Raw genomic sequence first — 14,092 nt, forward strand, 5'->3', positions numbered from 1 at the left:
AAGCACTCACTGGGTCCTGAGAAGGAGTGAGGGCAAAGAAGGGGACAGACAGACCAGCAGACAGACTCACTTGGCTGTGGCGAGAAGCCCGGTGAGCTCTGTGGCCCCTGTGGATGCCTGTCCCAACGTCATGGTGAGGGGCTTCCCTCCTGCGGCTGCAAAACAGAAAACCCCGAGGCCGCCGGTCAGTCCAGATTGGTGCTGACCTTTCAGGGTCCCAGAGTCCAGGCTAAATGCAAAATATTATAGAAAAGACTGAAAAACGAAAAAGGAAGGATAACTCTACATTAGGGTAGGGTTTTCTAAACTTCCTGGAATATTTTATCATCTTTAATTGAAAGCAAAAAAAAAAAACAAAGAGCACGATGCTGTGAATGACCCTGAGCCCTCTCTGATCCTTGTCCTGCCTCCCTGATCCTAGTTCCCTGCCCACTCTCCGCCACATGCAACCCTTGCTGCCTTTCTCTGGGCGCCTGCTGCGCCGAGGGAGAGGAGGAGCCGCCCAGCAAGTAGCCGCCAAGGGGGCGATGCTGTGTCTCTGGGACGGTCCCGTCGGTTGTTACTTAAGCAGGCCGAGAGACACTCACCTTCTGGAGCGCCCCCTGAGGAAGGCGGGCAAGGCCCTCCAGCTGCATCCCCTTGGGAGATGAGGGACACCTTGATCTTCGGCCGCTTGCAGGTCTTACTGCCAGCAAGGGGACTGGAGGGATGGTGCCGCTTCAGCTGGACCCTGAGCTCCTCTTTCTCAGCTTCCTCGGTTTGTTCTGATGAAATAGGAACTAAGACATGGAGTTGCGGTGAAGTTCTCCACGGTCCAGAGAAGCCCGACAGATGCTGATGGCCGGGACCAGCATCGGCATGGCCGCATGGAAGAACCGGCCCAGCGTGTCCACAGGGGCCACTCCTTCAGGCCCACCTATGCTCATCTCCACAGTGGCCCTCTACGAGGACAGTCCCCTCCCCTGCCATCCTGGGCTCCGAAGGAAGGAGCTCTGAGTCAGTGGAGACAGACAGGAAGATGCCATCCTGACTCTGCCGAACAAATGGGACTCGCCACAGTGGACCTCAACAGGGCTTCCCGGACTCAGAATGTGACAAGCCTCCCGCCCTCCCCCGTCACACAGCTGCAGGCCAGCCAACGTGCTCTGCACAAGCAACAGAGGAGCAGGCTATTCCGTCCTCCCTACAAGGGAGATGTCCCCAGAGCTCTGAGTCCCCTCAGGGCCCAAGGCTGAGGGTCTGCCTGTTGAACGCTGACCATGAGAAGGATTATCACCAGGACTCCAGGCTGGCTTTGAGTAACTACTAGGCGGGGGGACTTCATAGCTGCGACGACTTTACAGTTCTGACCCTGAAGTAACAGGGCAACAGGGGCCCATGTCACAAGCTAGTCCCCAGGTCCGTGGTAACAGGACTGAGAAAGGCCACCCTATCCACCGAATCAAACACACATCCTGCACAGAGCGAAGCCTCCCAGATGCTTAAGTTATCCTTTAGCCTTGCTCACAGGTCCCCTCCTCTTTCCACTTAGAAGCATGCCCAGCCCTTCTCAGCACAGGCAATCAGGGGCAGAAAGGCAAGAGGAAGGAGAGAGGGCTGGACTCACACGAAAAATGGGAGGTGGGAGTGCCGGGGGAGGAGACTGGTGTGGGGCCACAGGGAACCACTCCAGACCACAGGGAGGCCACAGTCAGCTGAAAGGAAGGACTGCTTAGGGGATGAATGCATTGACCAAAATCAGCACAGGAAGGAGGGCAAAAGGGAAAGGAGATACAGTTATGCTGCTTAGTGCTTGCAGAGACCAGGGTGGAGGCAGGAAATCAGAGGCAAGGAGAAAAACACAGGGAGATGCAGGCTCGCAGGGGATGGCCCGTAGGCACGCACAGGAGAAGCAGAGCCAAGCACCACAGTGAGACACCAAAGGGGGAAACCACCATGAGAGGCAGAGTGAACGGGGAAGAGCAAAGACTACGGAGTGAGCCAAAGGACAGCACCGAGAACAGGAGAGAACAGGCGCAATCAGAGACAACAGAGAAGCAGGGCTGGGGAAGAGATGAGAGGGGCAGGAGGAGAGAAGCAGAGAGCGCAGGGTACAGGCGAGGAGAGGGATACTCACCAAAGAGACAGGAGGAGGTGCCGGGAGGAAGAGCTTTCCTCACCAGCATATTTTGTTTCAGAAAAGCAGCAAACTGAGCTGGAATGAATCAGAAAGAATTACAGAATCACAGCCAGCCAGAGAAAGGAGAAAGAGATGGGGAGTAAGAAAAGGTATGAAAATGCTCTGAAAAATGGTCAACAGAGGCTTTTCCTGGGATTACTGATGAATTTGAAACCTGATTCTGCCACTTAGGAGCTCCTTGGAGTCATCCATAAACTGAAAATAACGCATGTACCTGCCTCAAGGGGCCACTGCCCGGACTCCATGAGCAACAGCAGGTCCAGTGCCAAGAGGAGGGCGAGGCGCCTGGCGAGGGCACAGGGACCCCAGCTGTCCTCACCCCCTGTCTGCGAGCTCTGCCTGTGCCAGGCGGCCGTGCTGCGGCTCTCCTCCGCACCGCTCTGGGTCCCATTCTGCACCCAGCTCCCCAGTCAGCCTTGCAGGCCTTCCGGCCTTGACTAGTCATTGCCTCCAGAAACATCACAAACTGCTGTCTCTCTCTTCATCAAAAGCCTGAGGGGACAGCGCCCACGTGGCTCTGGCCACCACCGGGGACGGTGCGGGCCACAGAGCATCCGTGTGGACTGCAGTGGCCTGGCCTCTTTTTGTGTCTCCATCGATCCACTCACACTCACAGCCACCTGTGGGCAACCTTGGACGAGGCCTGGGTCTAAGTCTTGACCCTGTGGCTCCACTACAAGAAACGAGCCGAAGAGTCTGTCCGCTTGACAGCCACCTCTGGCTGCCGCCTCTCCCCCAGCCGGAGACTCTCGGAGGATACCCGCCCCTGGCCCAGGCCCAAGAGGCCTCACCTCAGGACTGCTGACTGGATCAAAGTTGGGCAGGGAGGCTTCTTACATCACGGTCACTGCTTTCCAAACTCTTAATTTTAACTGAACAAGTATTTCCCAGCCTAATTGAAAACCTATCTCCAGAGATTCCTGAAAAACATCACTGGAAGTCCCAGTGTAGGAATCTTAACTCTCCAAGGGCAGGCACAAGGCTTTGGAGCTGCCCTGGTATCTGATGAGCACGGCCAGCCCCGTCTGCAGGACCCGGAGAGCTCCCAGACCGCAGGAAAGGCTGGGCCTGAAGAGAAGACACAGCTTCCCCAACTGGGAGTCAGAAAAAATATCTGAGGCCAATATACATGGAGTCGGCTCATTAAGGTGAACTTGCCCAAATGCCAAGACGAGGCTATAATTAGTGGAACACACAGTCACACCAACGCATAGACCTTGTGTCATATTTTATCCTTGAAAACAGCCCTCAGTATTTATTCCAACCTAATTCTGCATGGACAAGTATGTCTGGAAAAAGTGGCAGGTGCCAATACTTTTCAACTGCCACATGACGTCAACTGAGAAGGCAGAAGCCAAGAGAGGCCCCTGGGCCAGGCGGCCGCACCTTGGGCTTGTCTGTGGGTCAGCACAGCCTCTGTCCGCTGCACGTGTCTCTTCAGCAGCTGGGTGCTTCCAATCTGACTGGACTTCTGGGAAGAGGCCACTGTGGTCACTTTGGTCTTGGGACTGGAGGTGGGGCTGCTGGACACACTGGAGAGATCCTGAGTAGATGGAGAAGGACAAGGGCCAAGTCAAGGTCGTTTGGATGGACTGTCAATCATCAAGCCCCCTGGAGTCTCCCGGTCAGGGCCTCCCCCTGTAGGAACTCCGAGGCCTGGGAAGACCAGCAGCCTTCCCCGGGAAGCACAGGAACCCACTCTGCTGAATCCCTAGCAACAGCGCCCCTCTCTGCCTGCATTACCTCTGAACCCGAGGGGGAGGCAGGCAGCTTGGCAGCTGGTGAGGCAGGTCGACTGCCCCGCTCCGAGACCTCGAAGGCCAGGTCTCTGCGGGCCACATCTCGGGGCTTCTTCTTCTTCTCGGCATCCTGATCCCGAGGTTCGGAGCCCACGTGCCCCTCAGTACGAGTGAGTACCCCGGTCAAAAAGTCTACGATCTCGTCCTGGGGGAAGGAGAGGCCCAGGCCTCAGGAAGCGCCCCAACAGTTCCTACTAAAATGGAGTCACCCCAGCTTTGAAATCAGTGTGCTGTCCCTCCTACTTCACAAAGCATGGCCCAAGCCCTACACTCAGCCAAGGACCCACAGGAGCCCAGGCCCTGTGCCCAGGGTGGGGGTGGCGTTCTGGGTGGTCACACTTTACCACTCCTCAGTGAACCCTTCCTCCCCACCTGCTTTGCTCACATCTTAGATCATTACCCTCCTTCTCCCTCCCCTCCCTCTTTCCCCCTTTTCTTTGCTTATGACTTAGGTCCCCCAAAGGCCCCAGGGGATACCCAATCTTCCATAGAGTTGGGAGGATGCTGCCAAGGAGACCGACCCTAAAAGGTTACAGACAGAGAAGCCTAGCTGAGAAACCCACAGAAAGCAACTGTGTACCTGAATGCATCTGTCCACCATGCTCTGCGTCAACCCTTCCGACTTCTTCTTTGCTTTGCTTATTCTAAGAGGCAAAAAAGAGGAAATATTTACTTTCCAAACATTCCACAGTAACAAATGTAAATAAGAATGGGTTTCTCTTCTGTGTTGGTTATTTTCTAAACCTAAGAAGGAAGATAATGGTAGCCCACAGGCAGGTCTGCAACCTCTCCGAACCTCAGTTTCCACATCTGCGAAATAAGGAACCCCAACACCTCCCTCATGGAGTTGTGGGGATGACACAAAGCAACTAGGTAACGAACCAAAGAAACATGGAAGGTGCTTGGGGCTGTCCACTCCAGAAGTCCTGTCCCCACGGCTTCACAGGAAAACTCTACCTGATTGCTAAGACCTCATCTTGAGGTCCCCCAATACAGTTCCAAACCCTGAGACTTCTAGGTGCTGTTGAAATGATATTACCAGGAAAGGTGGCCACAGGTGAGTTCTACAGGGATCAGAGAAACTGGCCACCGCTGGCTGCATTCTCCTCTTTGAAAGCCAGACTTAAATCCCCTGGCTTCTGCCTGGGGTCTCAGCAGAGACAGAAACAGGGCACCAAGTGACAAGATGAAGCGCAACATTCTGAGCCTCCACATCCTGAGGCCCCCCCAGTTCACTGGTGTTTGGCCTCTAGCCCTGTCATGTAACGTGCTCGTATTACAGATGAGGACACCAATCCCAGAAATTAAGCGATTCACCCGAGCAAAGGAGCCAGGAGTTAAACTGAGGTCTCCTGACTCAGTCCAACGCCCTCAGCGCCAGGCAAATATGTCTCACAAGCAGCCTCACAGTGCAACTCTAGCAAAAGGTGTTTTCATCCCTCCCACTCCCTCACCACAACTCAAGTCTATCCTCCTATAGGTAAGATGTCTGAATTAATAGGAAAAAATGTATTTACAAGCAAGCATTTCCCTGAGCATCCAAGGATTAGACTCTAGGTCCACAAGAAGCTGTCAGATGACAAAGGCCAGGAGGGCTTCTCCCAAGGATCTCTGGGTGAGAAAGTGACAAGACGGGTGGGAACAGGCACTCACTCTAAGCTCTCCGGTAAAAACATTCACAGGAAGCTAATACATAAGACTGAGCATGTGAGAAAGGAGGCCGATAAAGGACACAATCTCTTTTTCAGTACATTTCATGAAAATGTAACTAAAGGCCCCGCTGGCAGACCCTGAAAGGGAAGAACGGCCATCTCAATGACTAAAGACGCCCCTCTAAAATCGCTTCCAAACTCTGGTTGTTTATACTCCAAAATATATAAAAGGACGCCTATGACAAATAAAAGGAGAAGGCAACGGCACCTCCAGCACTCTTGCCTGGAAAATCCCAAGGACGGAGGAGCCTGGTGGGCTGCAGTCCATGGGGTTGCGAAGAGTCAGACACGACTGAGTGACTTCACTTTCACTTTTCACTTTCATGCATTGGAGAAGGAAATAGCAACCCACTCCTGTGTTCTTGCCTGGAGAATCCCAGGGACGGAGGAGCCTGGTGGGCTGCCGTCTATGGGGTCACACAGAGTCGGACACGACTGAAGCGACTTAGCAGCAGCAGCATGACAAATAAAATCTTTGTTCAAATTCATCCTCTGTATTACTAGGAAGACAATGTAAAGAAATGCCTACCCCAGTGAAAGCCGAATGGCAAAGACTATGATTACAGCATCTCGAGGTATCTTCTCCCCACAAGAAGACTACTAACTACAAAGAGAAACACAGTAACTGTAGAGAAACCTGGCAGATACCACCTTAATGACGTGATCAACGGTGACCTCGCCAGTAACGGGCCGCGGCAACATCATGCAGCCCCGAGGATGCACGCAGGCCACGTGAGCTCCGCAGCATTCCCGCCAAGTGTGCCCTCAACCTAATCATGGACAACACCAAAACCCTAAGCTGAGGAACAGTCTGCGAAACAGCACTCTTGGGAAGTGTCAAGGTCATGACAGGCTGAGGAGCAGCGTCACATCAGAGGAGGCTGAGGAGACACAGCAACCGGCAGCCACGCACGGCCTGGACTTGGCCCGGGACCAGACCAGCACCAGTGACACAGTGATGAGATGCGAGTCTGCAAACTAGATTACAGTATCATATCCGTGTCAACTTCCCAGCTTTGACAATTACTTTTTGGTTATGCAAGATGTTAACATTTGGGAAATTTGGGTGAACAGTATATAGAATTTTTTGGTACAATTTTTCCAACTTTTTAGAAGTAAGCATCTTTCCAACATGGCACTCTGGCAGAGCCCAGGGACCCTACCCACCTGAGATTGTCATCAGCTCCCCCAACCACCACCAAGCTGTTCTCCGCCCGTATCTTCTCCCGGAAGTCCTCCATGGCTTCAGGGTGGCACTGCAGGGAGTTCTGACCGACGACAAAGAGGACTGGAGTCTTCATATCCAAGAGAGGATCGTCCACATCCTAAACAGGTCCGGTTTTACAGTCAGCCAGTTCATACATGCTCAACACTGCCTGGCAAGTGCACTCAAGAGACTGCCCAGGTAGCCGCGGCCTCTTGAGCAGCAGCCTGGAGAGGCTCCTACTCCTGTCCTCCCACCGGCCGACCCGGCAGCCCTCAGGCCCCACACTTACCCCTCTGGGGCCGTCCACGGTAAGCAGAGGAAACCCAAGGCAGACGACGGCAGTGACATACTCCATCACTGACACCTGCAGATAACGGCATGGTCTGCCTCGAGACCAACTGACTTCCCCACAGCCACATCCTACCCAGAAGCCGCCAGCAGGCCCCACCTCCTCCTCCCGTTGTAACTCCCAGGCGATGACACGCCCCCAGGTGATGGTACAGGTGTACCAGCCACACAGTAGGGCAGTAGGAGGACAGAACACAGGCTGTCTGGTTATACCAGCAGCCCCCACTGAGAGAACCGGGGCCCACAGGGGACCCCACCTGAACCTCTGGGAGGATGGGAGGTTTAATGCTTCCATCATGGGAATTTGCAAGGCTTGAGTCCTTCCTTTTTCCTCCACTAAGAACAAATGCAACCAAGAGAACACAAATGCTGCTCTTGTCCCTTATGTGAGGAATACCTCTCCCTTTCGAAATTAATAGACACTGCCCAGTTCAGTTCAGTTCAGTCGCTCAGTCGTATCTGACTCAGCGACCCCATGGACTGCACCACACCAGGCCTCCCTGTCCATCACCAACTCTCGGAGTTTACTCAAACTCATATCCATTGAGTCGGTGATGCCATCCAACCATCTCATGCTCTGTCGGCCCCTTCTCCTCCCGCCTTCAATCTTTCCCAGCATCAGGGTCTTTTCAGATGAGTCAGTTCTTCACATCAGGCGGCCAAAGTATTGGATTATCATCTTCAGCATCAGTCCTTCCAATGAATATTCAGGACTGATTTCCTTTAGGATAGACTGGTTGGATCTCCTTGCAGTCCAAGGGACTCTCAAGAGTCTTCTCCAACACCACAATTCAAAAGCATCAATTCTTTGGCGCTCAGCTTTCTTTATAATCCAACTCTCACATCCATACATGACTACTGGGAAAACCATAGCCTTAACTAGACGGACCTTTGTTGTCAAAGTAATGTCTCTGCTTTTTAACATGCTGTCTAGGTTGGTCATAACTCTTCTTCCAAGGAGTAACCGTCTTTTAGCTACACACTAAAATATATATAAAGAAAATACTTCATGTTTTTTTCAAAGTAACTGGAGGGAGCTGAAAGTGGGCAGAGGTAAGATGAAAAAGGCCTTGGCTCTGATCAGTTACTGGCAGGGCTTAATAAGGGGCCCAAGGGGTTACCACACCAGTCTATCCTCCCTTTAAATTTCTGCTTAACACTTTCTACAATAAAGTTAAAAAACAAAGCTTGTCCCCCACAGTTTAAAATCCAAGTATGCAGGCAAAGCATTCAGCACAGTGCCTGGCTCAACAGTAGCTATCTGCAGCAGCAGCAGCAGCAGCAGCTGAGCCCCAGACAAGCTCTGGATAAGACGGGGTTACTTACGTGACAGGCGACCAGGGCTCCTGTATTCCAGCCAATCAAGATGATGGGCTTGTGGGGGAAATGGCTGTGAATCTTTGTGGGGAGAGAAAGAAGACAGTGAGACAGGAGGCTGCAGATGGATGCAGAATGCTGGGTGAGCAGCGGCGAGCTGACAGAGGAGCAGCCTCACCTCCAGCACTTTGCTTCTCAGCGCCCCGATCATGTGCTCCAGACACTGCAGCACCCCCACTCCACTCCCATTGCTCAGCAGGTGGGTGGCGACAGGGATGACCTAAAGGAAAGAGAGGGGCTGCCACGCCATGAGCTCAGTCTCTGCTCTTCTCTCCAGTCTGCTTAGCCTCCCCTGAACCCTCCAACCCTGGATAAGCACCGTCAGCAGTCCAGAGACTCGGAGGATGCACCACATTCAAGTCCATCCACCTCGCATCTCGGCGCCCGTTTCTTGTACACAAAGGAGTGTACTAAGTTCACTAAGCATCGAGCATCTGTCTGCCTCTCGAGCTGCCCCCCCGCCCCCTACATACCTTGCCTAAGCAGGACAGCTGAGACTGCCAGAAGCGGTGGCGGCGTGAGGTGGGGAACACGGAGCTAGAAGGCCCGGAGGAGGCGATGAGGATGAGAGGAGAGCCGGGGAGTTTGCTCTACAGAGTAAGACCCCATCAGAGAGCCAGTGAGTGAGGGAGGCTCCCCAATGGAACCCCACGTACCCCACGACCTAGCTTATCCTCACCAATGCTGATTTGCTCAGGAAACTATGTTAAGCATGACACACAGCCAGTTATTAGTGAACACAGTTAAACACGCCATTTATTATCCTCTTGCCACGGTTCTGAGACTGGAGTCTAAAATAAACTTCACAGGCCATAGTGAAGTCCAACTTACTGGTTTGTTATGAGAAAGCACCCCCACGGCAGGGTCCCAGGGCCTCTTCAGTAGGAGGGACAAGGCCTCAGCTCCTGCAGCCCCGGTCTTTGTGTTGGAGGACACAAGCATCCGGTCAATCAACGTGGGGATCTAGAAGCAAGGGAGAATGAAGACACTTCCAGTGTGAGGCAGGAGACCCCACTACCAGGGTCAGGCGGGAGGACACAGCCCCACTGTGAGCCAAGGACAGATTCCAATGACGCCTCTCAGACTTTACTCACAAGAAAAAGTACAAACAAGTGGATGGCTAAAAATATACCCTCCATCATTAAAGGTAAATGGATACAGTCCTTTGGAAACCAATCTGGTAATATGCATCAAGAAACTTAAACTTATTCCCATCCCTTTCCTAAAACTGTATCAGAAACACACATGCACACATGCACACACACACACACAGGGGATAGCGGGTAAGCAAAAGATAAACTCATTCTCAGTAATAGTCGAAGAGTAGAAGCAACATCAAGGCATGCACAAGAAGTGGCTAAGCACGTTATCTACATAATCAGATCTTATGGACTAAGTTAAAATGCTTCAAACAGTTTGCAGTAATATAGGAAAGTCCCCTGCTAAAATGTTAAAGGTAAAACAGAAAATATAAAAATCATCTCTAATTAAGAAAAATACAATAAGAGAATATGTGAAAATGTTAATAATAAACTTTATGGAGATATGAAGAAGCTTTTTCCTTTCCTTCTATATTTTCTAAATTTCCTCAACAAACATCAGTTGATTTTGTAAGTTAAAAACAAAATAAAACTCTGCATTTTCTTCTAGTATACTGCCTTCAAGCTCTGGAGTGTTAAAGAAATTTGTTACTATGCTCCAAGTAATACAGCCTACTATACTATGTATACTGTTGACCCTTGAAAAACATGGGCTTGGGACACTAACCACCCGCAATGAAGCTGAAAAATCTGTGTAATTTTAGTTTGCTCTCCGTATCAGTGGTTCCACATTACACCATTACAATCTACCAAAAATGTGACCTCAAAGATGTGTAAAAATAGATTACAGACTTGCTGATCTTCCACTGAAAGGAAACGTGTGTGTGAATCTCATACTGCCCGCAGAAAGTCAGAATGTCCACAATTAAGAGAAGGCCCCGCACCACAGCTAAAGAGAAGCCCGTGCAGCAAGAAGATCCAGCACAGCCAAAACAAACACAATTTTTTTGAGAAATAAGAATAAAAACTACTATGGTGATGCACGTGGGAAAAGTTCAGTCCATAGCTAACATCAAACTCAACAGTAAAAAACCGAAAGCTTTCCCTCTCGGATGAGAACCAGACAAGGATGCCCGCCCTCACCACTTTTATTCAACACAGTACTGGAAGTCCTAGCTAGAGCAATCAGGCAAGAAACAGAACTAAAAGGCATTCAAATTAGAAAGGAAGAAGTGAAACTACAGATGTGCAGATGACATCATATTACACACAGCAAACCCTAGACACCAAAAAAACCATTAGAATACATGAATTCAGTGAATTTGCAGGATACAAAATCAATATACAAAAATCTGTTGCATTTCTAAATAATAGTGGAGAAATTGAGAAAATATGCTCATTTACAATGCTTCAAAAAGAATTAAATAGCTAGGAATAAATTTAACTAGGGCTTCCCAGGTTAAATTTAACTAAGGAGGTAAAAGGAATGAGAACATCTTATCTGAAAACTGTAAGACATTAACTGAAGAAACTGAATAAGATACAAATAAATGGAGATATTCTATGCTCACAGACCGGAAGAATTAATATTGTTAAAATGTCCATTCTACCCAAAAAGCAATATACTATACAAATTCAATGCAATCCCTATCAAAATTCCAATGGCATTTTTCACAGAAATAGAACAAATTATCCTAAAATTTGTATGGACCCACAAAAGGCCCCAAATAGTCAAAACAATCTTAAGTAGAAGGAACAAAGCTAGAGGCATCATGCTTCTTGATTCTAACTATCTGACAAAGTTACAGTAATCAAAACAGTATGGCACAGGCACAAAAACGGACGCCCAGGAGAACGGAAGAGAACAGTGAGTCCAGAGATAAACTCAGCATGTACGGTCAACTAATTTATGACAAAGGAGCCAAGAACACACAGCAGGGAAAGGACAGGCTCTCCAATAAATGGCGTTGAGAAAACTGGATAGCTACATGCAAAAGAATGAACTGGACCATCGTATTACCTTATACAATTAACTCAGAATGGATTAAAGATTCTGAATGAAGATCTGAAACCATAAAACTTCTACAAGAGAACATAGGCAGTAAGCTCCTTGATGTCAGTCTTGGCAATATTTTTTTGGATCTGACACCAAAGGCGAAGGCAGCAATAGCAAAAATAAACACATGGAACTACAAACTAAAAAGCTCCTGCAAAACAAAGGAAAACATCAACAAAAGGGAAAGGCAACTTACTGAAGGGGAGAAAACATTTTCAAGTCATGTATCTGATAAGGGGTTAATATCCAAAACACACAAAGAACTCATGCAACTCAACACCAATAAGACAATGTGATTAACAAGTGGGAGATTGGAATAGACATTTTTCCAAAGAAGATATACAGACCTTATACACTATACATGAAAACATGCTCCACATTACTAAGCATCAGGGAGATACAAACCAAAACCACAATGAGATGTCATCTCACACCTGTTAGAGTAGCTATTATCAAAAGAGACAGGCATTAACAAATGCTGGCAAGGATGTGCAGAAAAGGAAACCCTTATACATTTTGGTGAGAATGTAAACTGGTACAACTTTTATGAAAAACACTAATAGACATTCCTCCTAAAATTAAAAACAGAACTACCACATAATCCAGGAATTCCAATTCCGGGTATTTACCTAAAGAAAACAAAAACACCAACTCAAAAAGATATATGCACCGCCATATTCACTGTAGCATTATTTACAATAGGCAAGATATGAAAACAACGTAAGTGCCCACTGATAGATGAATGGGTAAAGAAAATGTGGAAATATGTATACAACAGAATATTATGCAGCCATAAAAAGGAAATCTTGCCATGTACAAAAGCATGGATGGACCCTGAGGGCACTGTGCCAAGTGAAGTAAGTCAGATGGAAAAGACAAACATCAAATGATCTAATGTGTATCTGGGATATGGAAAAACAAAACAAAAACCAAACTCATAGATACAAACAGACTGTTGGTTGTCAGAGGGATGGGATGGGAGATTAGTTAAATCGGTAAAAGGGATCAAAAAGAATGAAATAAATAAAGTCAAGGGATGTAACATACAGCATGATGACTATAGTTAATAATACTATACTCCATATTTGAAAGCTACTATAAGAATAAATCTTAAAAATGCTCATCAGAAGAAAAAAAATTTCTTTACATACAGTGACAAATGTTAACTAGACTTACTGTGGTAATCATTTTACCATACATACAAATATTGAAACATATTGTATACTTGTCAATAAACGTCACTTGTATGTGTGTATGTGTGTTAGTCACTCAGCTGTGTCCGACTCTTAGCGATTTCATGGACTGTGGCCCGCCAGGCTCCTCTGCCCATGGAATTCTCCAGGCAAGAATACTGGAGTGTGTTGCCATTTCCTTCTCCAAGGGATCTACCTGACCCAGGGGAACACTGCATTGCAGGCAGGCTCTTTACCATCTGAGCCAACAGGGAAATCCTATATGTCAGTTATATTTTAATTAAAATTAAAAGTTTGAAGATAGCACAAGAAGATAAGTTATTCCTGGAAATGACAAGAAAGGACAGTGTTCTTAATTTTAAAAGAGCAAGACTAAAAAGAGCTCTGGTGCTCGCTTCGGCAGCACATATACTAAAATTGGAACGATACAGAGAAGATTAGCATGGCCCCTGCGCAAGGATGACACGCAAATTCATGAAGCGTTCCATATTTTTATTAAGGAAACAATTCCATTCACCATTGCAACGGAAAGAATAAAATACTTAGGAATATATCTACCTAAAGAAACTAAAGACCTATATATAGAAAACTATAAAACACTGGTGAAAGAAATCAAAGAGGACACTAATAGATGGAGAAATATACCATGTTCATGGATTGGAAGAATCAATATAGTGAAAATGAGTATACTACCCAAAGCAATTTATAGATTCAATGCAATCCCTATCAAGCTACCAACAGTATTCTTCACAGAGCTAGAACAAATAATTTCACAATTTGTATGGAAAAACAAAAAACCTCGAATAGCCAAAGCGATCTTGAGAAAGAAGAATGGAACTGGAGGAATCAACCTACCTGACTTCAGGCTCTATTACAAAGCCACAGTTATTAAGACAGTATGGTACTGGCACAAAGACAGAAATATAGATCAATGGAATAAAATAGAAAGCCCAGAGATAAATCCATGCACATATGGACACCTTATCTTTGACAAAGGAGGCAAGAATATACAATGGATTAAAGACAATCTCTTTAACAAGTGGTGCTGGGAAATCTGGTCAACCACGTGTAAAAGAATGAAACTAGACCACTTTCTAACACCATACACAAAAATAAACTCAAAATGGATTAAAGATCTAAACGTAAGACCAGAAACTATAAAACTCCTAGAGGAGAACATA

The 14,092-nt window shown here is 47.9% G+C and overlaps 1 protein-coding gene and 1 non-coding gene across 19 annotated transcripts in view; one reads left to right on the top strand and one right to left on the bottom strand.

Annotated features, from left to right (window-relative positions):
• KANSL3 (KAT8 regulatory NSL complex subunit 3) overlaps positions 1–14,092 on the bottom strand; it is a 74,979-nt gene that overhangs the window by 36,015 nt on the left and 24,872 nt on the right. For 11 of the 18 annotated variants that reach the window (XR_009496307.1, XR_009496308.1, XM_059891542.1 and 8 more), the window contains exons 6-17: positions 9,454–9,585; positions 9,096–9,212; positions 8,741–8,842; positions 8,572–8,643; positions 7,187–7,261; positions 6,858–7,015; positions 4,559–4,622; positions 3,923–4,123; positions 3,566–3,722; positions 2,117–2,194; positions 588–779; positions 71–155 (exon numbers count right to left, since the gene is read on the bottom strand). Coding sequence is in view for 16 of the 18 variants with exons in the window: in XM_059891542.1 (XP_059747525.1) it covers positions 71–155; positions 588–779; positions 2,117–2,194; positions 3,566–3,722; positions 3,923–4,123; positions 4,559–4,622; positions 6,858–7,015; positions 7,187–7,261; positions 8,572–8,643; positions 8,741–8,842; positions 9,096–9,212; positions 9,454–9,585 (1,433 nt within the window). In the remaining 2 variants the exon portion in view is untranslated. 18 annotated transcript variants of the gene reach the window in all.
• On the top strand, positions 13,299–13,405 carry LOC112448954 (U6 spliceosomal RNA). The gene has a single exon (XR_003037403.1). It is a non-coding gene; the product is annotated as a U6 spliceosomal RNA (small nuclear RNA).

The sequence above is a fragment of the Bos taurus genome, chromosome 11, assembly GCF_002263795.3.
Source record: "Bos taurus isolate L1 Dominette 01449 registration number 42190680 breed Hereford chromosome 11, ARS-UCD2.0, whole genome shotgun sequence".
In the NCBI taxonomy this organism is placed as follows: Eukaryota; Metazoa; Chordata; class Mammalia; order Artiodactyla; family Bovidae; genus Bos; species Bos taurus.